The 25,635-nt window shown below is 34.5% G+C and overlaps 1 protein-coding gene across 1 annotated transcript; it reads left to right on the top strand.

Moving 5' to 3' along the window:
* The first annotated feature begins 16,562 nt into the window (after window positions 1–16,562).
* Window positions 16,563–24,699, top strand: LOC132640230 (OBERON-like protein). Its single transcript, XM_060356739.1, has 4 exons — window positions 16,563–16,739; window positions 19,065–20,151; window positions 23,574–23,973; window positions 24,387–24,699. The coding sequence occupies exons 2-4, from the start codon at window positions 19,080–19,082 to the stop codon at window positions 24,547–24,549; spliced, it is 1,635 nt and encodes a 544-aa protein (XP_060212722.1). The 5' UTR covers window positions 16,563–16,739; window positions 19,065–19,079; the 3' UTR covers window positions 24,550–24,699.
* Window positions 24,700–25,635: the final 936 nt, after the last annotated feature.

Genomic DNA, 25,635 nt, shown 5'->3' with positions numbered 1-25,635 from the left:
TAAGTACAGACTGTCCTAGACTTAGACGAATTTAGAAGGCCTTAAGAACTTCACTTTTTGGTTTGACTTCAAAACGACTGTTTATCACCCGAGTTCATCCCAAATAGATTCGTACAGCTAAAATATCACCTTTATACTAGATTCATACATTCATACCTAATTCGGATTTACGGGATTTTACAGGTGCATTGATGATTTCCAGTTTTATCATGCAACAAACATAAGACTAATGAATTTATTCTGATAACTTAGCTAAGCAGATAAGTTATAGCACTTAATTATCCTAAATGCCCTTATCAGCACATAAAATGCAGTGACTCTTTTGCCTTTTAACAAAATGCCCTACTATTAACTTTATACTTGTTTCAGGGGCGGACCCACACATGGCCTTCCGAGTGCTCGAGCACCCATTAACCCCGACATAAATAAGATATATCTGTATAGAAACGGATGGAAAATGGTATATATTAAAGCAATAGCACCCAGTGAACAAAAAGCTTAGTGGGTGCTTTGGTCGAGAAGCTGACTTGAGGACTGTATCTATGGGAAGTTCGTGGGTTCGAATCTTGGTGTCACTATTTTCTTCCCTGTTTTTTCCCGATATAGTCTTCTCTCTTCTTCCTTTTTTACTTTGTTTGTTTACTTATATGTTTAGTTTTTAATTCCCTTTTACATTTACATAATTTCCCTGCGACACAGAAAAAGAGAAAAATCACTGTGCAATCATTTTTCTTATTTTTTTCTTGAGAAAAGTTGGCAATTTGGGCAAGATGCTTCGAGCTAATAATTTTTTTTCAAAAAAGTGAAAAGTATTTTATTTTTTATTTTTTTGTAAAGGTAATTTTATCGCAACTTTCTCATTAACTTTTTAAATTATCACTGTTAAATAGTTGTGCACTTATACTATGTGATTTGCATTAACTTCATATTAAAAAAAGTGAGCACCCACGAGCCAAAAATCCTGGATCCGCCACTGACTGGTTTCTTCATTCTACACTTCAAAGGACTTTCGCAAAAAAATAGCAAACAAGAGTCCACCTTCAGTCCTTTTATCATCTTTTCTCATGAAGGTAAGAATTTAGGATTCTAACACTCTTAGTAAATTTGTTGTGAATGGAATGTGTTTCTTTTTCCTTTTAAATTTCTTGACGCAAAGCATAAAAGTAAACTACCACGTGACTTGCACGTGGAAAAGGGGCTACTTTGTAATTAGCTATATTATTTGTATAAATAGGGGAATTAGGGCTTGTAATGAATTTATTGTGAATTGATATTGAAATAGATTTTTCCTCTCTTTCTCTGTTACGTTTCTTGTTATTGACTCTGTCGGCAACGCTATCGGCCAGTTCACTGGAGAATCTGTTTAGGGATCATTCTTTTTCTTGGTTTCTTAGGATTTTCCTTCTGATATATGTGAGTCATAACACTTTGGCAAGAGATTAGGACAGAAGATTCCATATCCATAAATCCTTTTGTCATATTTTCTCATGGAGGTAACAATTTAGGATTCCAAAACTCTTCGTATATTTGTTGTGATTGAAATGTGTTACATTTTTCCTTTTAAATTTCTTGACGCAAAACATAAAAGTAAACTAGCACGTGGACAAAGGACTACTTTGTAATTAGCTATATGGCTACTTTGTAATTAGCTATATTCTTTATATAGATAGAGAAATTAGGGCTTGTAATTAATATATTCTGAATTGATATTGAAATAGATTTTTCCTCTCTTTCTCTGTACGTTTCATGTGATTGACTCCTCTAGCAACGCTACGGACCAGTCCATCGGAGAATTTGTTTAAGGATCATTCCTTTTCTTGGTTCCTTAGGATTTTCCTTCTGTTTTTGTGTGACTCGTAACTGTTTGACTAAAAAAATTAAGACACAATAGTCCATAGCCATCAATCCTTTGTCACTTTTTCTCATGGAGGTAAGCATTTAGGATTTTAACACTTTTTATAGATTTATTGATTAGATCTGGATGATTTATATTTTTCCTTTTAAATTTCTTGACGCAAAGCATAAAAGTAAACCAGCAATAAGCAAATGCTAAGGAGTAAATAAGAAATTTTACTTTATAATTATCAAAATAAGCATAAAACAAGAAAATCCAACAAATGAGAGATGAAAAAAATTGGCAATGTCTTTTGCAATTGGAATGTAGATGCATTTTATGGAAGACAGGGGATCTATATGTTTGTGTATATACATTTTTGCCATTTAGGGTTCTGTTAGTAAGAGCTTAACTTGTGATGCGCGGTTAGGTGCATTGATGAGTTTCAATTTTGTCGTGCAATAGGCATAAGTCTAATAAATTTATTCTGTTAACTTAGCTAAATAGATCAGTTGTAGCACTTAATTCTCCTAAATGTCCTTGTCAGCACATCAAATGTAGTGATTGGTTTGTCTTTTAACAAAATGCCCTATTATTTAGCTTGACATTTGTTTTTTCATTCTACACTTCAAAGGACTTTGGCAAAAAATTAGCACACCAGAGTCCACCTCTATCAATCCTTTTATCATCTTTTCTCATTGAGGTAAAAATTTAGGATTCTAACACTCTTTGTAAATTTGTTGTGATTGAAATGTGTTATATTTTTCCTTTTAAATTTCTTGACGCAAAGTATAAAACTAAACTAGCATGTGACTTGCACGTGGACAAGTGACTACTTTATAATTAGATATATTCTTGTTATAAATAGAGGAAGTAGGAGGTTGTAATTAGTACAACAACCCAGTGAAATCCCACAACGTGGGGTCTGGGAAGGGTAGAGTGTACGCAGATCTTACTCCTATCAAGGTAGGATGGTTGTTTCCGAAAGACCCTGGGCTCAATAGAAAACATAAAAAGAGGTCAGATAAAGCCAAGAAATTCAAAACGATATGGAAATGAAAATAACGAAAGCGACTAAGCCATGATGGAGCAGTTTGCAAAGGGCAGTAGCTATCACAGATAAAATAAGATAATCAAAGTATAGGAAATAACAAATAGTAGCAGAAATCAAAGCACAAGAACTTATATCGCGATAATGCGACTACTAATATGAAAGGATAAATGATACTATCTACTAGCCTTTTACCCTAATCTGAGTCTTTCATACCCTCCTATCTAAGGTCATGTCCTCGGTAAGATGTAACTGCGTCATGTCTTGTCTAATCACCTCTCTCCAATACTTCTTCGGCCTACCGCTGTTGACACCCAATTTTGTTCCATCTTTTCTCCGAAACATCTATTTACGCTTCTAATATTTTTGGCAGCTTAAGAAATAATTATTTATATATTTTTTTACTATAATTAAATACTGGCGTTTCATTATCCTGTCATAGTCACTACTGTTATTATCTTTTATTATTATTAATATTATTACCAGTATTATCATAATTTGCATTATAATCGTTTCAGCATTTTTTTTACCGCATTATGCACACGCATCGCATTTATTTTCGCACAACTAAATAATAGCATTTATTTATGGTTGACTTGCAAAATATTATTGCACGGTTATTGCGACGTAATGTAATTTCTATTTTTATCTGAGCACTAATAATTACATATTTTATATTAATGCAGTCCATATTTAAGTCCTAAAACCATTTGGGCTAAAAGATAATTCGTTGAAACCAGCCCAATTCATTTACCCAATTAGCCACCAATTTTCGGATTAACCCAATACCCAGCCCACATTTTTATCAACCCAACCAGCCCATACCCGCAACCCGACCCGACGGCCCAATCCGCTTTATACAAAAGAACCTTTAGGGTTCTTAATCTTTCTTTTTTCCGCCTCCCTTTCTCTTTCCTCGTCTCTCTCTCTTCCCTTTCCCCCTCTCTCTCCTCACAGAAACGGCAAAAATGGTGGTAGATGCATATCCCAACTTAGTTTCGGCAGTGTCTGTAAGCTTATATTTGGATGGCTAGGTTAATAGTGTTTGGTTTGATCTGGTAATAAGGGCTTGCCTCACTTAATTACATGATGTCGTTCGATTTAAATCGGAGTTTAGATATGCATATAGGAGTTTGAATCGAAATTCTTACCTGACCTTTTAAAATGTTTTGGTATCGCAATTTAGGAGTGTTCACATGAGTCATTGTATTCAATATTATTATTAGCATGCTCGAAGTATATTTAGTCCTTGTTTTACTTGAATGTTCAAACTGTTCTCATCTCCTAAGCAGTTCGTGAGGGCTTTGGATTCAACAAAAAATGTAAAAAAAAATGAGTCTTACTTAAAACAGGTCGAAATGGGATCTTCTTATGCAAAGAATGAACTTGTAAGAATCTATTTGGGATTTCACCTGCTTCCCTTTACCTAGTTTAAACATAGACATTGCAATAATTCGCCTCATATTGAGTTAATAAGTCCTAGTTCTTTAAAGTGCATTCTATCTTCTCAAGTTTATTTGAAATCTGGTAGATATCAGTGATGGTATAAACTATCAATATGTGCTTGCTTAAACTACTTTACATCTGTTTGGGCAATCCCTAAACTTGAGTATAAAACATGTCCTTGTGTACCAAAATGGTTATGCTTTTCTTTGTCTTTCTATGCCTATGTCCTATCTAACGTCGGTTAGTGTGTGGACAAACATGAATTTTAAGTAGCCTGTTGAACCAAACCTGTTTTATCCTCTTTTCAATTCTAATTCTGTCTTTTTTATTTCGATATCTTGTTCGAGCTCGGCTTATGTTTCGCTTGGTGAGAATTTGTTTGGTCGTTGTTTGGTCGTCTCTCTTTATGCATTCAAACATATTTAGAAACTTCAAACCTATCTATGTTAAGGGATTCCGTAGTTTGATGTCTTCTTTGCAGGAGTTATTTAAGTATTTTCAGATTCGGCTGTTTTGTTTAAGAGAAGAAATCTGGAAACTCTTGTCAATGTTCTGCTAGATTTGTAAGGCTACCTGATGTGCTTTGTTTGACAAAAAATACAAGTTTTTATGCCACATGATCATTTCATGATGAACTTAAACCTGCTTGTGCACTTAAGGACACTATATGAGTTGGAATGCTATGTAATCTTGCATGATGCCTTGTTTCTTTGGTCCATGTGAAGGTTAAGATTGTTGACACCCAATTTTGTCCCACCTCTCTTCCAAAATACCTATTTTACGCTTCTAACATTTTCTAGAAAATTTTAAAAAATATATATTATATTTACTATAATTATTAGTCTTTTATCAAAGCCGGTGTTTCATTATTATATTACAGTTACTAATTATTATTATTATTATTATTATTATTATTATTATTATTATTATTATTTTACCATCTCACGCACGCGCATCGCATTTATCTTTGCATAATTATATAATAGTATTTATCTTACTGTGGATTTTCAAAATATTATTGCACGGCTATTACAACGCCATTTTTTATCTGAGCATTAGTGTTTGCATATTTCATGTCGAGCAATATTTTAACACAAGTTATTTAAATAGGTCTCTTATTCAAATTTAGAAGCCAAACTATTTCTTGCACTCGGTCCGTATTTTGACTTACCGGACTCCAAATCAAAGTCTGATTAATTTTTAATATCTTTTGGACTAGCCCATATCTTTTATCTTAATTTTTAGAACAGTCCGTGTTTTAATTCGCTAGTCCATTCTTTTAATACCCGGTCTAAAATTGACCCAGTCCATAAATGGACCGGGTCTGACCCATTTATTGAAAAATAAGGGAAACCCTCATTTTCCCTTTATTTTCAATCCCTCCGCCTCTTTTTCCACCCGTCGTCTCCTTTTCCCTTCTCCTTCACCTCGTCTCCGCCTTCCCCTAAACCCTAGCGCCGCACACACCCCCCACCCTCTCTCCTTCTCTTCCTTCTCCGCTCCCCCCCTCTTTCATCGTCATCCTCCACCTCTCTCAGCCTGTCTCCTCTGACTTCGCCCATACCCCCACGTTATCTCTGACACCCTCCACTACACCTCTGCCGCCCCATTTCTCTTTGTCGCCCACCCCACGCCACTGTCACCCCCACCTCGTTTTGTCCCCCCCGCTTCTCTCTCTCTCTCTCCTTCTTCATCAGAAACCCTAAACCCACCCTATAAATAATTGTGGAGTGGAATCGATTAACGGGGGATTTTTGGGATTCAGAAAATTCCCCCAAGAATTGAAGCCTTAAAATCGTTGAAATCCCCCTAAGAACAAGTCATTTTTTTTACGGCAGAAATCCTCTAAAAATTAAGGGAAATTCAGAGAAATCGCAGAAATTTCCCATATAAGACATTAATTCTTTAGCTGTACTGTTCGATATCAAGTCAAAATCCACATCATTTTGTTCTGTTTTTTGTCTTTAGCATCTGTCTAGATTCGAAAGGGTATACAAATTCGGTTTTTTTAGTGTTTCGAAGTAGATTTGAAGTGTTCGAGTGGATATCGAAACCTTCGCCTCACTTCGCTGCACCCGAAGAAGGTAAATCCCATTCCTTCCCTTTTAATTTTGTATGTTTATGTGTTTGTATGGTTTAGTTCGGTGTTCAGCTTAGCTGTAGTAGATGGGTCCTTATTACATTTTAGCTTAGTTTAGAATTGCCGGATGTGGTTGTTCATTTAGTTCAAGATGTTCGGCTTATTTGAACATAGTTTGTTTGCATGCTGAGAACTCAATCTGATAAATTATATGGGTTTATTTGGAGTCTCATTCCCAGTTAATCAGGTTAATGATCAGTCTAAGCGCATATAATCTTCCTGTTGTTTGTAATTGTGCATATTAGTTTAATCAAGTTTAAACCTTATCAAATAAGACCTAGTCAATCTAATATAAATTGGCTAAATAATTTTTAAAGGAATACAAATATTTAAAACCAATTCTGTTTGTTTTTGGGATTCTATATTTGAAAGAAGGAAGTTTCAATTTGGTTGAAGTTGCTGTTTCCTTCCTATGATTTTGACACTCCCCTGCCTTGAATGAAATTTGCTTGCCTAGTTCTTTTTCATATATGATGCTATCTCCCTGTTATTTGTATGAAATCAATTAGGTGCTCTCTTCCCTTAGTGTGTAAGTCACCTTCCCTTAGTTAAATTTAATAACTGCTCGAGGCTTCGGATTATTTATGTGATTTGTTTGGTTAGTCATATTTTGTTTCCTGTCTGTAGTTGTATAGGTTGCATTATGCATGTTTAAGTTAGCTTAATCTTGTTTGTAGTCCTGCAGCTGTTCAGCCCCATATTAGATATCAACTTGGTCAGTCATATGCTAGTTAGGTCTATATTGCTTCTATATTCTTCATTTGGTTAGTTCTGCATATTGGCTGGTAGTTTGCTAATTATGTGCATATGTTTGCCCTTTAATTGTTCTGCAGTGGTTCATTTATGTTTTGTTTGGGTTAGCCATAGGTTATTTAACTTATGGCAGATTAAGTATGGTGTGCCTGCTCCATAATGATTGGTCATAAATATAGGTTCATCTTATTAAGAAGCAATCGAATGCCTATTTTTAAACTGCTGGTGGTAGTTTCAAACCTGGCTGCTGAATGAAGGTGTAATTCTAGTTCTGATTTTTCATTTGTTTAGTATGTAGTTTTATTGTCGTCTTGTTAAATCTGTGCCCATGATATGAGTTTGGGTCGATTGGTTTGGTGTCTCAAAGTTGCAAAGTGTGGGTAGAAAGATTGTTAAATGCAGCTTGTAGCATCTGTAGATCTATCTAATATTCTGGGAAACTTATGATGCATGTTTGAGGTCCTATTTGGTCAAATTTTATGGACACATGCTGTGTGCACTCCCTTTAAAATCTTTGAATTATTTTGCTAGCTTAGTTGTCATTTGGTTGAAGCAGTTGAATCCAATATGATGTAAAGCATGCCCAGTTATGTCATAAAATCTAAGACTTCTTAAACCACCTATTCTATTAATTAACTACAGTAGTTGCCTCTTGATGATTCTGACTACCTTGCGATCTTGCATCTGTTTTATCTGTTTTAATTTGGGTACATGTGATGATCTTGAGAAAATAGGTAACTATGACAACTATTTTTAACCAGATAATGCATTCTTCTTTTCATTTGCTGAAAATATACAATTGAGTGTTAAGATGATTCAGTATATATGAATTAGTCCATTGAACTTCCACATGTCTGCCCTCTTACCAGAAAAGTGTTCTGTTGAGTCAATCATATATGATATAGGTCTGCGTTTGCAATAGCCGTAACATTATCATATATTACTTGTTTCAAAAATGACTTTGAGGCCTAGTATTCTACCTATCTATGTTATGTCTCTGCCTCATTATTTTGTCTCCCTCTTCATGTGTTCATGATAAACGAAAAACTGATTAAATAATGTGAACTGAGAGGCGACGATATTCTGTTATCGCCCTAGTTTTACAAGCTATATGCAGAGATGATTTTTTTACTATAACTACTGGTGTCTTGCTTTGTTAACACAAAGAGATGAACTGAAATGTGTCTGAATGCCATAAATGTCCTTCCTAAATTTAGTAGGTGTTTGGTATGCCATGAATCATCCCGAAATCTGCAGATCTCTTTGCTGCTGGTGTTGGGCAGGTGTTACCTTAGTATGTATAAATATTCTAATGTTGTTTGCCTTAACATACTGGGCAGTTTTCTTGCAATATTCATTGCTATTGCTGTGTTGATGTTGTTTGCCTTAGCATGTTATATAGTTTTTCTTGTAATGTCCACTGCCATTGTTGGGCAGATTATGTGCCTCCATACGTTATAAATGCTTTAACGTTGTTAAGACAGTGAGATCGTATACCTATGTATACACGAGGTATACTTCAAATATACATAGAATATACACGATCTGCTGATTTGTTTGAGTTTATATTCTACATGTTCGACTTTATTCATCGATTATATACTAATCCTTTTCTTCCGTTTTATGCATGACCACCGCATATGAGTCCGAGGGACTCGTTCTTCTTCCACACTCGGTGTTGAGCTAAAAGCCCCAACGAAATCTTCCTCTCGAGTCAGCCCACCTGTGAAAAAAGGAGAAACTGGGCCGAGGCCCAATAACAGCTGCAGATCGCAAACAGCTCCAAAATGGACTGAATCCATTCTCGATTGCAGGAGTCCTGAATGGGCTGAGCCCACTTAAACTATATTCTACTCCATCGGCCCATTTAAACTATATTTACTTTTTTTTATGCATTTAATTTATATTGCATGACTAACCCTTGTTAATTTAGATGAATCTTAGTGAAGTTAGCGGGGTTTAATCTTAATAATGGGTAGTAAACCAATAATTAATTCTATAGGTTTCATTCTTGTTTTATTTTACGTTAAAATTATTTATAATGCTTATAATGTTTATCTTTCACTGGAATAATTGAATTGCGAAATGGCATGACTATATATTTTAAGCAAAGGGAATCATGTTTTCATTATCCTAAACGTTTCAAAACGTCACTAATATGCAAGTATAAACTCAAGTATATTTTATAAATAACTCTTCAAGTTTGAATCAATCATGCATATTTTAGCTAAGCATAATTAATGAGAAATAATAAAAAGAGGAAGAAAACTTGTTACCTTTTGCATTTTATTAAAAAGATAAATCTAGATTTCCCTTAAAAGCTTCTGTCTATATACAAATCACTATATTTTGCAAGTCTCGTTTTTACAATAAATTTATTAGTTTAAACTCAACAACATTTATAAATTTTATTTTAAGTGGACTATCATGCATTTTTTCAAGTCAGTTTAAATAGCGTCATTATATTTTTCTTTTAAAACCTCAATAACATGTACAACCTATTTTTTCTTAAGAGTCAAGCATTATATTTAATCTAATTAATTATCTATTTTTTTTCTTAAGAGTTAAGCACTACATTTAATTTAATTAATTAACCTAAGTTTGGTCGGATAACCGTAAGTTAACGGATTCTAAAGGATGCCTAACCCCTTCCCTTTAGGATAATATAGAGCCCTTACCTAGAATCACACTGGTTAAGCAGATTATTAATTAAGGTTTAGTTTTTAACTTTGCCTTAGTTAGCATCTAGGTGTCCTAATTCACCGTTAAATTAATTAGGTGGCGACTCCTCAAATAAAAATAAATAGGAATCACCAATACGTCATACTCTCCCTTAAATTCAACCCGGGTTAAAATGGGGTGTGACAAAGATCATTATGTTTCTCTAGTATAACTAAAAAGAATATCAAGAAGTATGCCGATGTGGTTTATATTGCGGTGCACTGATTCGGTGGTTTGTTTGTTTTCACTTTGGTTCTTTGATGATACCCACATAGGATTCTTTATATGTTAAATGACTTAGCATGATTGCTCTTTCCTATTTTTCTCTTATATGATTGAATGGCTGTAGTATATAGAGTATATATACTCATATATACAGAGTATATTCAACTCTGTACATCTATCCTAACGTGTATATGATAGTATACCTAATGTATATTAAAGGTATCATCCTAGACAGTTAGTTCTACCATTGAGTGTTAATCATGTTGGAATCCCTTTCTCTATTCGCTAGGCCTCTGTTCAAAATAGGGAATATGACTTTGCTGGGCTTAAGTTATTCAGAAATATGAAACCAATCACATGGGCTTCATTTGTTTCTTTATCATTGTCTTATTTGGGCTTGAACATTTTCTCTAGTTGTCCTATTATTGTGTTATGTGCTAATTCAATTTGCGTACTTAGTTTCTTTATTTATCTCTTAATCCTTTATTATATACTAATTCTTTTTCTTTTGTTTTATGCATGACCATCGCATACGAGTCCGAGGGACTCGTTCTTCCTCCGCACTCGGTGTTGGGCTAAAAGCCCAACATAATCTCGCTCAAGTCATCTCTGTCCAGCCCTTATCCACAGCAAACAAATTTCTGGGCTGAGGCCCAATAGCAGAAACAGTCCACAACAGCTATTAAAAGAGGACTTCTGGGCTAAGCCCAACAGCATGCATGATCACAGCAGCCCAAAATGGGCTGAGCCCATTTATTTACATTTCTTGTGCCTCTATTTTATTCTATTGCATTTAACTTATGTGGTTTTTTTGACTAACACTTTATTTTATTTTGTCTCTTAACTTAGATGAATTATAGGAGAATTTAGTTTTGGTGATGGGTAGTTAATTTAAGGAAAACTAATAATTAATTCCACAAGTTTCATTTTCTTCCTTTTATATTAGAGTTATTTATAGTAGCTTAATAGTTACTTTCAAAATAATTGATTTTTAAATAGCATATTTTGAATCAAAGGAATTATGTTTTATTTATTACTATCTTAGAAAATTGAAACGTCACTAACATGCGAATATTAATCCGAGTATAATTTTATAAACATTTTAGATTAATCCGATTATAAATATTTTAGCCGAATATAGTTAAATAAAAGTTAATAAAAGAGAAAGAAACTCATGCCCTTTTATCATATTAAAATAAGTTTAGGCTTTTCTACATCGCAATATTCACATAATATGATTTTTTATCTAAAGTTCATGTTTGTTAAATCTTCTTTTAAAAGCTATTATTGTTGTATTTTCTACAAGTATTATCTTAAATAGCACTATTATACTTTCATTTAAAACCTTAACAACGTTTATAAATCTTATTTTTAGTAGCATTGGAAGTATTCTTTTATGTGAATTATTCTATAAATCTTATTTAAATAGCATTAATATACTCTTTCTTCAAAACCTTAACAACATTTATAAGTTCTATTTTAAAATGGCATTTAAAGTTTTCTCTTATATAAATTATTATGTTTTCTGTAAATCTTATTATAACTAACATTATTTTCCTTTTAAAACTTTAGCAATATTTATGAACCATTTTTTTTTAAATTTAAACACCTTGTTAGCCCCTTAATTAATTAACCTAAGTTTGGCCGGATAACCGTAGTTACGGATCCTAGAAGATGCCTAATCCCTTCCCTTTAGGATAACTAGAACTCTTACCTAGAATTAAAATTTAAGCAGACCATTAACGGGGTTTAGTTAACTTTACCTTAGTTAATAATTAGGTGCCCTAATTCACCTTAAAACTAATTAGGTGGCGACTCCTAAAATAAAACAAAAATAGGAATCTCCAATATGTTGTACTCTAATTTAACCCGTTTAAAATGGGGTATAACACCCCTACCTCTTCTGAAACCATCCATGGCCAACCACTCACACCTCCGCACTGAGGCATCTGTGTCTCTCCTTTTCACATGCCTAAACCATCTCAGTCTCGCTTCCCGCATCTTGTCTTCCACTCCCACCTCGTTCCAGATAGGCTCATTCCTAATCCTGTCACTCCTGGTGTGCTCACACATCCATCTCAAAATTCTCATCTTGGCAACTTTCATCTTTTGAACGTGAGAGACCTTAACTGGCCAACACTCTGCCCCATACAACATAGTCGGTCTAACCACCACTTTGTAGAACTTACCCTTAAGTTGTGGTGGCACCTTCTTATCACATAGCACTCCGGAAGCGAGCATTCATTTCATCCACCCTGTCCCAATACGATGTGTGACATCATCATCAATCTCTCCGCTGCCTTGTATAATAGACCCAAGATACTTGAAACTACTTTTCTTCTAGCTGACCTTGGTACCAAGCCTCACTTCCACGCCAGCCTCCTGAGGTGCTTCACTGAACTTGCACTCCAAGTACTCTGTATATTGTTAATTGATATTGAAATAGATTTTTCCTCTCTTTCTCTATTATGTTTCTTGTTATTCACTCCGTCGGCAACGCGATCGGCCATTACACCGGAGAATCTATTCAGGGATCATTCTTTTTCTTGGTTTCTTCGGATTTTCCTTCTGATTTGTGTGAGTCGTAACACTTTAGCTAATTAGGACACAAGAATCCATATCAATTGATCCTTTTGTCATCTTTTCTTATGGAGGTAATAATTTAGGATTCTAACACTCTTTGTAGATTTGTTGTGATTGAAATGTGTCGTATTTTTCCTTTAAAATTTCTTGATGCAAAGCATAAAAGGGAACTAGCACGTGACTAGCAAGTGGACAAGGGGATACTTTGTAATTAGCTATATCCTTCGTATAAATAGGGAAATTAGGACTTGTAATTAGTATATTGTGAATTGATATTGAAATAGATTTTCCCTCTCTTTCTCTGCTCTGTTTGGCAATGCTACCAGCAATCAACCGGAGAATTTGTTCTGGGATCATTTTTTTTCTTGGTTTCTTAAGATTTTCCTTCTGATATGTGTGAGTTGTAACACTTTGGCAAAATTTTAAGACACAAGAGTCCATAACCATCAATCCTTTTGTCATCTTTTCTCATGGAGATAACAATTTAGGATTTTGACACTCTTTATAGATTTGTTGATTTGATTGAGATGCGTTATATTTTTTCTTTTAAATTTCTTGATGCAAAGCATAAATAACTATCAATAAACATATGTTGTAGAATAAATAAGAAATTTACTTTGTAATTGTCAAAATAAGCATAACTTAAAAGATCTAACAAACGAGAGATGAAGAGAATTGGGGATTTTTCATAGCAAATTGAAATGAAGATGCAGTTTAGGAAAGAAAGGGGATTTATATGTTTGCGTATATACATTTCCACCATTTAGGGTTCTGATCTAGCAAGACCGCAGCTTGCAATGTGTGGGTTAGGTGCATTAATGAGTTCGAACTCTGCCATATGCATAAGTGTAATAAATTGATTTAGATAACTAACCCAAATTGATCAGTTATAACACTTAATTCTCCTAATACAACTTGTCAACACATTAAATGCAGTGACTTTTTTTTTTAAATGTCCCTTAGTTAACTTTCATTAGTTTCTCCATTCTACACTCTAAAGCACTATGGCATAAAAATAGCACGCAAGAGTCCACATTCATGAATCCTATTATCATTTTCTCATGGAGGTAAGAATTTAAGACTCTACACACTCTTTATAAATTTATTGATTTGATTGGGAATTTATATTTTCCCTTTAAATTTGTTGATGCAAAGCATAAAATAATCTAGCAATAAACATATGTTGAAGAATAAATAAGAAATTTTACTTTGTAATTGTCCAAATAATCATAAGACAAAGAATTTAACAAATGAGAGATGAAAAAAAAAATTAGGGAAGAATGTTTGGAAAATTGGAATGAAGATGCATTTAGGGAAGAAAGGGGGTCCATATGTATATGTACATGTATATGTATATACATTTATGTCGTTTCGGGTTCTAATCTTAGTAAGAGCCCATCTTACGTTGTGCGGGTTAAGTGCATTAATGAGTTCCCAACTTTGTCATAAGCATAACTCTGGTGTTTAAATGAAGTTGTCGAGGGGAGATTTGGGCGCCGGAGGGGGGGGGGGGGGGGCGCTCAACTTTGGTCGTTATCGACTGCTGTCAATATTGAGCCCTAGATAAGTGAATCTAATTTTAACAGGACCCATTATTCATGCGCCACTAACCATTACTCCACAAGAACTTGTCCAATATCACTGCTACAAAAAGTGCAACTCAAGTGATTAGGCAGGGACACAATTTGAACCTACAGTCTTCAGTCCATAGACTTGATGAGTCAACTAATTCCTCTACCCTACTATTTCCCTTTCTCTTTCTTTCACCATTTTCACCTAGGTTAGTTCCTCTACCCTACTATTTCCCTTTCTCTTTCTTTCACTATTTTCACCCAGGTCCCTAATTTTTGGTAGCTTGATCGGGGCAAAATTAGTAGTACTCTAACGACTCCCTTATATAGGTTGGAGCTATCTTATACATATATCTTAAAAAAATTGATGACTTTATATTTTAGTTCACCCCAAAAATGAAATCTTTTAGAGCCGGCCTAGCGGTTTTGAGGCCAAAAACTTTTTTTTCCCTTCAGAAAAAGTACTTTTTTGAATATTTGAGGTGTTTGGTCATTTCTTAATTGCTTTTAAGTAGAAGCAGAAACAGTTTTTCTGCGGTTGTGGAGAAGTAGAAAATTTCCGCTTCTTGAAAAAAGCAGAAGCAAAAAATTATTTTTTTTAAGATAAAAATATCCCTACCAAAAATACATATTTACCAAGTATATTGCTCATCAATCCATTAATTTCTCATTAATAATTCAACTAATTTGTGGAATGATTTTGAATTTTATTTTGATTGTAGTTTTCTAGTATATTTAAATCATCCTGTTGATATTATATCAATATTTAATATTTTTATTTATTTATTTATGTATTATATTAATTGAAAATTTTAATATGTACTTTTAAATTTTAATTAAATAAAAGAAAAAACTTTTCATAATAGATATCCAAAATAGTTTTTCTCTGTAAAATAATCTTGATAGAACGCTCACTAATACTTGTCCTTTTTCATAATTTGACACTTAAGCACTTTTTAATAAGATTAGTCAAACATAATCTGTAGTCAAAAATATTTTTCAAATGAATTAGCCAAACACAAACTGCTTCCCATCAATTTTTATTTTTTTTAAAATACTTCTCAAATTAAGCAGTTGATAGCCGCTAGGCCAATCAGACTCACGTACTCCAAATAGCTTCACATGAGAAGTTTATGTTTTTTAAAAATAGGCTTAATACCCAGATGGACCCTTAAACTTGGCATGTTTTGTAAGATAGGCATATAAACTTACAAGGTGACCAGATAGACACTTAAACTTACTTAAAGTGTATTTTTCAAGTTTTCCAGTTATTTTGAAAATAAAAACTATATTTTTCAAACACTCACAATTTTCATGGCCAAACAAGCCCTAAATATATCACAAAATATTTTTTTTAAAATGCAAAAATAAGGCAAACGCATATACATGAGACTATAAATGTGCACTTAAACCAATAAATACTCGCTAATCGCAATTTTGCAGCTTTCAATTAACTCGGGTTTTTTTTTTGTACACTTGAATAATTAAAAAACAATAACTTTAACCAATAAAAATCCTTAAAAAAAGAAATTTCAAATTAAGAAATTTCTAAGTTCAGTATTTCAAGTGTAAAAGAAATTTCAAATTAAGAAAACTGTAAAGCCGAGAAGAAAATCCTTAAAAAAAAGAAATTTCTTAATTTGAAATTTCTTTTTTTAAGGATTTTTATTGGTTAAAGTTATTGGTTTTTAATTATTCAAGTGTAAAACAAAAAACCGAGTTAATTGAAAGCTGCAAAATTGCGATTAGCGAGTATTTATTGGTTTAAGTGCACATTTATAGTCTCATGTATATGCGATTGCCTTATTTTTGCATTTTAAAAAAAAAATATTTTGTGATATATTTAGGGCTTGTTTGGCCATGAAAATTGTGAGTGTTTGAAAAATATAGTTTTTGTTTTCAAAATAACTGGAAAACTTGAAAAATACACTTTGAGTAAGTTTAAGTGTCTATCTGGTCACCTTGTAAGTTTATATGTCTATCTTACAAAACATGCCAAGTTTAAGGGTCCATCTAGGTATTAAGCCTTAAAAATAATAATAAATAAAGAAAAGAACAGAGGTAAACAAAAAGTCAAAACATGCTGTGGTTCCAAGAAAATTAGATACTGATTAAAAAAATAAATAAAAAAATCCAAGTCATCCGACAACCGTCTACTTGCCAATTCGGTCAAGCATCAATTTTCATCACTTTCCTCTTTTTATTATTACAAAATAAAGGATAAACCTAAGCTAAAAACAAAATAAAATAAAAATCCCACCTTTCTTTTTCTGTTTAAAGAAAAGAGGAGAAAAATTTGAGAGCCCATTTTTTCAAAATTTTAATTTGTCTTCAAGACCCTTGTTCTTTTTTTTTTTCCCTCTCCAAGAACCAGTTTTTTTTGTTTATATATATCAATCAATTAAGGAATTTCAGGTGAGTAATTTGATTCTTGCCAACCCCAGATCTTGATTTTTTTTTCTTTGTGTTATATGTGGATGTGGTTATTTGTTTTATGAGTATTTTTGAAATTTGTAAGGGATTTGAGAATCTTGGTGTTTCTTGTTTTTGTTTGATCTAGTGTTACTTGCTCAGTTTTGTTGTATGCGTTTTATTTTCTATGAGTTTTGTTAGTGTTTGATGTAAAGTTTGAAATTTTTTGTTAGTGTTTTGACATAAAGTTAGCTTATTTCCACTATTTACCCTGTTCTTGAAGGTATAAATGTGAAATATTATTAATTTTTGTGATGAAGTATATGTGCATGTGGTTATTTATTTAATGAGTTTTTGAAATTTGTAAGGGATTTAAGAATCTTGGTGTTTTTTGTTTTTGTTTGATCTAGTGTCAATTGCTCAGTTTTGATGCATTTTAGTAGTAGATGTGTTTTATTTTCTATGAGTTTTGTTAGTGTTTGATGTAAAGTTTGAAATTTTTTGTTAGTGTTTTGACATAAAGTTAGCTTATTTCCACTATTTACCCTGTTCTTGAAGGTATAAATGTGAAATATTATTAATTTTTGTGATGAAGTATATGTGCATGTGGTTATTTATTTAATGAGTTTTTGAAATTTGTAAGGGATTTGAGAATCTTGGTGTTTTTTGTTTTTGTTTGATCTAGTGTTAATTGCTCAGTTTTGTTGCATTTTAGTAGTAGATGTCAGTGGCGGAGCCAGGATTTTTATCTAGGGGGTTCAAAAATTCTAAAAGGTAAATACATGAAGTCAGGGGGTTCAACATCTACTATATATACATAATAAAATAATTTTAACTTTGAAAATACACTGTAATTTTTCGCCGAGGGGGTTCGAACCCCCTGGAGCTAACGTGGCTCCGCCCCTGGTAGATGTGTTTTATTTTCTATGAGTTTTGTTAGTGTTTGATGTAAAGTTAGAAACTTTTGTTAGTGTTTTGACATAGAGTTAGCTGATTTCCACTATTTGGCCTGTTCTTGAAGGTATAAATGTGAATTATTATTAAGTTTTGTGATGATTCTTTGAGGGTTTGATATAAAGTTGGAAACTTTTGTTAGTGTTTTGGCATAAAGTTTGCTGATTTCCTCTATTTGGCCTGTTCTTTGAAGGTATAAATGTGAAATATTATTATTTTTTGGGATGATTCTTAGAGGGTTTGATATAAAGTTTGAAACTTTTATTAGTGTTTTGTCATAAAGTTAGCTGATTTCCTCTATTTGGCCTGTTCTTGAAGGTATAAATGTGAAATATTATTATTTTTTGGGATGATTCTTTGAGGGTTTGATATAAAGTTTGAAACTTTTTTCTTAGTGTTTTGACATAAAGTTAGCTGATTTCCTTTATTTGCCCTGTTCTTGAAGGTATAAATGTGAATATTACTCCCTCTGTTTCAATTTGTTTGAACCTATTTCCTTTTTAGTCCGTGCCAAAATAAATGACCTCTTTCCTAATTTGGAAACAAATTCACTTTATGAATGATTTACAGAATTTTCAAGGCTTATTTTGAACCACAAGTTTCAAAAGTCTTCCCTCTTTCTTAAATGTCGTGCCCAGTCAAATGGGTTCATATAAATTGAAACGGAGGGAGTATTAATTTTTGGGATGATTCTTTGAAGGTTTGGTATAAAGTTAGAAACTTTTGTTAGTGTTTTGTCATAAAGTTAGCTGATTTCCTCTGGTTGGCCTGTTCTTGAAGGTATAAATGTGAAATATTATTATGTTTTGTGATGCTTTTGTTAGGGTTTGGTATAAAGTTAGTAATTTTTTGTTGATACTTGAACAATTGGTTTGTTTTTAGTTAGTTTGCATGTTGCTGTTAGTCTGTTAGGATGCTGAAATGTTTGCATCCAATCAAATTTCAATAAAAAAGTCCTTATTATTTAGCTATCTTGTTTTTTTTGGAGTAGTGGAACTAGAGAGGTATTTTGAAAGCAGTAGAGTAATTTGGAAAAGTAAATATTAGCTTTAATTTGGTGGTTTCTGGATATGCTTGCTTGTACTTGGCAAGGCATGATGTTCCTTTTTGCCAGTTTAAACAAAAACAAATGTTGGATACTGTTAGTTATATATGCTCTTATGTTTTGAAAGATGAGGTAATATATAGCTTGTGGTTTTTTTATGTGTTCTTTTGTTTCTTTCATGGGAAAGACTTGTCAAGTGAGTACAAAATTGTGTTTTTGGAGTAAAAATGCTTTTGAAGCATACTGGATCGTACATTGGTTTTGTTTGACTTCTGTTTAGCACATTTCTGAACATTTGCTGATACCTTTTTGTGACTCACCTTAATCAGGAGCGTTCCGGGAAAATGCTGCCTCCACGCCAACAACCACGCCCTGGTGGACTTCAAACGTCTTTATCCTTGGTCGTCTCTCCCGATCCTCAAGAACGTGGATCAAACTCCGATCAGGCTCGTGACTCACCATCTGAAAGTGCCAGCTCACGCGAAACTTGGCCAACATCTGATGCTTTGACGGCGAAAAAGCTCGAGAAGGAGAAAGAGAACGGCTATGCTGAGCACTCCGTTGTCCGCAATGTATCAAACTCGGATAAAGTTTCCCTTGGAGACATTGCCCGAGAAAGAGTTGACGTTATAGCTGACAGGATGAGAAATCTCCCAGATGAGTATCTAGAGAAGTTCAAACATGAACTCCGGGTCATGCTTGAAGGGTTAGGTGGGTCCCAGCATAGAGATGAGTTTCTATTCCTACAAAGCCTAGTGAATAGTAGAGGCGATTTGACCGATGGAACGTTGTGTATAACACACCGCACCCAGCTAGAAATTCTAGTTGCTATCAAGACCGGAATTCAGGAGTTTTTGCATCCGAGTGTCAGTCTTTCTCAAGCTTCGCTCATTGATATTTTCTTGTATAAGAGGTGTAGAAACATAGCATGTGGAAGTGTGCTTCCGGCGGAGGAATGTAGCTGCGAAATTTGCTCGAAGAAAAATGGCTTCTGCAACCTTTGCATGTGTGTGATATGTAACAAGTTTGATTTTGAGGTGAACACTTGTAGATGGATCGGTTGTGATCTTTGTTCTCATTGGACACACATGGATTGTGCCATTAGTAACGGGCAGATTGGAACAGGCCCGTCTGTTAAGAACGGAGCTAGCTCAGCCGAGACGCTTTTCAGATGCCATGCGTGCAGTAGGACGTCTGAGTTATTAGGTTGGGTTAAAGATGTGTTCCAGCATTGTGCCCCGAGTTGGGATGCGGAAGCTTTTGTTAGAGAGCTCGACTTTGTCAGGAGAATTTTCCAGAGAAGTGAGGATGCGAGAGGCCGTAAGTTATTTTGGAAATGCGAGGAACTCATTGAAAAGATGAAAGGTGGGGTTGCAGATCCAATGGCTTGTAAAGTGATCTTATCATTTTTCCAAGGTAAGCCTGATGTCCAAGGTTTTCTTATTTATATTCCTAACTTTTTTTTACACTTTTTTTATTAATTGATTGATTGTTGTGGACCATGCTTTAATTGGTCTGTCCATGATTGAGAAAAAGTTGAACTGAAAGCTTGATATATACATCAAGAAATCAATTGCAGCATGTTAACAAATAATTTGATTTTATTGGTTCTCTGCTCTTTGTTTTTTTTGTTTTTTTAAAATCTATATTTAGGGCTCTTTGGAAGTCTAGGTGGGATAAAGGGGTTTATATTCCTCTGATTGGTTCGTTTACTGGAACGAGAAGCTTGTGCAGTGCTTATTAAATAGATTTGTCTATTTGATAAATAACCAATCATCTCATCTAATATAAAACTTTTAATACCAATATACTCTTGGCCAAACTTCAGCAGTTTTCACTAACCTATCAGCCATACATTTTTTTCAATCTTCAAAGCCTCAAGCATTCTGCATAGATTGGTGGTCCTAGGTAAGTGGAATAGTGGAGCGATATGAGAAAAGTTGCACTCGCACTAACCAATTAGCATTTAGGACAAGATGTCGAAAGATGGATCATGGAACTTTGAAGTAGATGTAGATAGAAGAAAGTAGTGATGTTGAAAGAAGAGGAGTCGCACGCAATAAAGAATTCGGTTGTGAACACTAAAAGGCAAGAACCAATTAGCATTTGAAGACATGATATTGAAAGATGTAAAATGGAACTTGGATTGGAAATAGATAGAAGAAAGTAGTGATATTTGAAGTCCTAGGACCTCGACTGTCGAAATCATGATGGTGGAATAATAAAAGATGGTGAAACCTTTAAAGAGTATAAGAAGCTAAGAAATCTATCAGAAAATGAGTTGGGTAAACCTTAGCAAACCAATTAGAGATGTAGGAGGAGAAAGAAATGTATAAGTTAGGAGTTAGGACAAATGAGAGAGAATAGGCTTATCGGCTTAAATTAGTTGAAGTGTGTTAGAGACGATTTGCAACAAGCTTGAAAAGAGATAGCGAGATCAAAGAGAGATGGAGATTCCATATTGATCAATTGCTCAACTCAAATAACAAGGATAACCTTATAGATCTCATACATGCATGCAAATGATCAGGGTAGAGATAGGCTGGTCTTAGATCAGAGCCAAAATCACTCAATTTCAAGGCATCACTATATTACAATTTTGAATCTGGCATAATCTGGAGAAAATATGGGATAAATCCAATCTAACCTAATATGTAGGCTAATCTTCCCTACTAAATGACCCACCTTTAATGGTTATGGAGGACACTAAATTGCCTATTTAGTGATTGACCTTCTGTTCTTTCAATAATTTCTGACTTGGTCTTTTGGTTGTGTGTCGTTGATGCATTGGACTTACCCCTGAATGTAATTTAAGTTTCTCAAGTGAAAATGATTTCCCTAGCAATGTTAACAAGATATTGAAGTTACCCTAAGTACCTAACCCCCCCCCAAAAAAAAAAAAAAAAAAACCACACACACACACAAAAAGAAAAAAGAAAAAAGAAAAGGATTCAACTAGACTGAGCATATCCTGACAAAAGTTTTAGGCAGTTATTTGTCTTTGCATTCGTTAGGTGCATTACATGTTCTTCCATGAATATCTAAGTTGCTCTGACTCGGGTACGGGTATCCGACACGGATGCGAATCCGAGTGTCGGATTCGGTAAATTCTAAATATTAAGTTCGGGGGTACGGATGTGGGTGCAACATTTTTTTTTTTGTTTTTTGATGACAAGGGAGCCCGCAGCCGCTACCTTTTGGGTGCGCACAAGGTAAACCCCGCTCTTGTGCAATAGTCCGCAAACCACAAGGAGGGATAACCCGCACTAGGCAGGCCATGTGCGACGAGCTCAACCCAGAAGGCAAATCCCCTACTTTCGTAGGCAGGGGGTTTCGAACCTGAGATCTCCATTATGAAAGCCCCATGCTCACCCAACTAAGCCACCTCTGCGGGCTGGGTGCAGCGTAAATTAATTGTCAAAAAATAAACATGCTAATATTTAATTTAGAAAACATTTATATATAACAAATATTGACCAAGAGAAAAAGCTAAAAAGGATTGAAGTTATGCCATTTCCCACGTCTTAAATCTGTTTTTCTTTTATTTTGAGAAATTAAATTCTCAATCCTCCCCCCCCCCCCCCTTCAAAAAAAATTGTCCACGGGCTCTAGTCAAAGTATTATGTGGTTTGACCGAATCCCAGACTGCACCCGTACCGTGTCGAGACGGTGCGGCTGCAAAAATGAAGAGTCTGCGCAACTTAGATGAATATGCATGGAAACATTGTTACTATTGTTTGAATATTAATTCTTGGACTGCAAAATGTAAAATTTATTTGTTAGGGTGATTGGCCGGAAGGTGGATCTTCTCATTGTATCAATGTGGAGAAAGTGGTATAAATCATGGAAGAATTCTGTCATTTTTGCATACTTAGATGCAGGTTTTATACAAAATGTACTTTTCAGATTTCATGTGTGGATTTGTTTAGTTGGGATAAGACCTGCATCTAAGTAGCTCAAATATTCATTCTTTTATGTTCCTAAGAGGTAATGCTAATTGCTAAAGTATGGGGACATGTTTCCCACCATGACAACAAATGTGGCTGATTATAAAAGCAGTGAGCTTGTAGTTTGCTTTCTAGTTGCTATATCTGGGTGTAAACTATGATCTCCTCTGGCCAATAGTCCAGGCCATTTGGGATGCAATTTTGAGCACCTAAGTTGTGCATTTGATGTACAAAGGATCTAGTAAGTGCTTCATCACGATGTGGTACTATTTGAAATTGCTCATCTCATGAAACTAGATGGGAGGTGAATATATTGCTGTCTGAAACTGAAAGAACATGTAAACTTACCCCCAGGGCATTGATTTAGAGGGAAGAGCGTAGGTTGTAATGTGTGGGTTAGGTGCACGTCACGGGTTCAAATCTTGTCATAGATAAAAGCCTGGTATTTAAGTGAAGAAGGGTGGGCACATTATCCACTGAGTTTCAAACCATGCACCACTGGCCCTCGGAGTTTTCCTTGTTACAAATACATGTATACTTGATTTTCCAATTCTTATGTTTGTGGATTGTTTTTTGAAGAAAGTTGGTTTCATTTCTGGTGCTTGGAGACTATTCATTTTTATGTTTGTGGAATTCGTAGTGTTTTACTGATTGTGAATTTGCACTTGATTTTTTTGGCTTTGAGTTTCAGAATTCAACTGACAGAACTTTTTATATTTTTGTCAATTATTTGTTCCTATTATTAAATGATTTATATGACTGATCGAGTTGGGTATTTTACTGGCCTAACATGAGGCGTTTACTGTGCTTTTCTAACATAAGCAACATAATGGAATAATCAAGAATCTCAATTTCCCTTGTGAAGCTTTTTTTCTTTTCACTTTTACACAGATCTTGATGTGGATTCTTCAAAGAGTCCAGACAATGACGAAAGTGGTCGGCTCATAGCTCCACAGGAGGCATTCAACAAGATTGCGGATGTAGTACAGGAAGCCATCAGAAAAATGGAAGCAGTAGCAGAAGAAAAAATGCGGATGGTCAAGAAAGCACGGTTATCTCTTGAAGCATGCGATCAGGAGCTCAAGGATAAAGCTCGGGAACTTAATGCACTGAAAATGGAGAGGCAGAGGAAGAAGCAACAAATCGATGAGCTTGAAAGCATCGTAAGGCTTAAACAGGCAGAGGCCGATATGTTTGACTTAAAGGCCAGTGAAGCTAGACGAGAAGCTGAGAGACTTCAACGAATTGCACTCGCCAAAACTGAGAAGTCGGAAGAGGACTATGCTAGCAGGTACGGGTATCAAATGGGCGGTTGGGTTGAATTTAGGCGAGTCAAAATAGGTTGAGTTAATAATAACCCGCTCAAAAGTTACTTGGGCTGAAATGGGCTAAAAAGCAGGTCATAACCGAACGCGCTCAATTCTTGCTGAATTTTGATTTATTTTTTTGTTCCTTTTATAAATTTTTAAGTATCTAATAAAACTATATTTTCCCTTTATTATAGTTATATATATAACATATCAAAATGAAAATAAAAATGTCTTTTTGGGAATATTTTGACAAGATTCTCATGGGTCAATTTGAGTTACATATCAGCCCAACTTTTTGATGGGCTGAAATGAGTTGAGCTGAGCTAATAGATGGGCTGGTCATTAATTTGGGTGGATCGGGTCATGAGCTAACTTTACCACCTCTACTTAGCAGGTATCTGAAACAGAGATTAAGCGAGGCTGAGGCAGAGAAACAGTACTTGTTTGAGAAGATAAAGCTTCAAGAAAGTTCACGAGCTTCGCAGAGCAGCGCCGGAGGAAGTGACCCTTCCCAGATTATGTACAGCAAAATCCAAGATTTGATTAAGAATAGGTAGAGTTGTTGCTTTCAAAGGATATGAGGAGTGATCAAATGAAGTGAACTCCATTGGTGCTATTCTATGAGTAGTATGGCTCTGAAACTTACTAGGCTTTGTGGATGTATGAATTGGTTCTAACCTTTTTGGTCTTGATTATTTTTCATTTCAGTCTTTGCCTTCTTATTTCTGATGAATAAGCTATCGGAAACATTCTCTCCACCTCTCAAGGTAGGGGTAAGGTCTAGATGCACTGGGTATATTGTTGTTGTTAAGCTGTAAGAAAAAAGGGCAGAGAATCGCATTTCTCTTTGTGTCAATGTGACACACAGATTTACCCTCTAAAAAATACCAAAAAGAAAAAAAAGAAAGAGAGAATGTAGAAGCAAAGCATAAGCTTCTAACCCGTCTTCAGCAGTTGAGGTGGAGGCTTCGTATACGGGTCTCAGATGGGAAGTTCTGCTTGTCTCAATAAAGTATATGATCGGCTCATTAGCAGTTTAGCATCCCATTCCCCTATTTTCCCTCCTCCTTGATGCAATAAAAATAAAAAGTTTCTAACAAGTGAGTAGCAAACAGGCTCTTTCTAGGTGATTATTATGATTTGTTCAAGTCTTTGCGCTAAAGACAAGATCTTATTGTTTATGATTAGTCAATTGTTGAGAATTATATGAGACTTTCACTTCATGCTGCTCCTCATGGACCTTGGTATTAAACCACTATTTATAGATGTACGTTCAGCCTGCAGTCCTGCACTCTAAAATCATACAATGATGCTTGCATTGCAGGAGATGCCCGCTCGAAAGAACCCCTTACTAGCCAGAATAGTGGGCCCTATCTGAAAACATATTTAAAAAAAAAATGGAGTGCTGCCTATTGAGCACATGTAAGCCACATTACATTATTAGTTACCTAAAATTTAGAGAGAAAAAAAATATAAGAATAAATTTAACAAAGTGAACCCTTTTTTTTAAGGTAAGGTGTGCCTTTAATCCTCTACATGTGTTCCTTTTTCTATTTCATCACACCTAACAAAGAAATGGGTCATCATAAATTCCACCACAGATTGAAGATGATTAATTAAAGGCATACCTTACCTTTATACCC

Source organism: Lycium barbarum, chromosome 5 (genome assembly GCF_019175385.1).
Source record: "Lycium barbarum isolate Lr01 chromosome 5, ASM1917538v2, whole genome shotgun sequence".
NCBI classification, from domain to species: Eukaryota; Viridiplantae; Streptophyta; class Magnoliopsida; order Solanales; family Solanaceae; genus Lycium; species Lycium barbarum.
The sequence above is the reverse complement of the archived record's forward strand: the minus strand, read 5'-3'. Positions and strand labels throughout refer to the sequence as shown.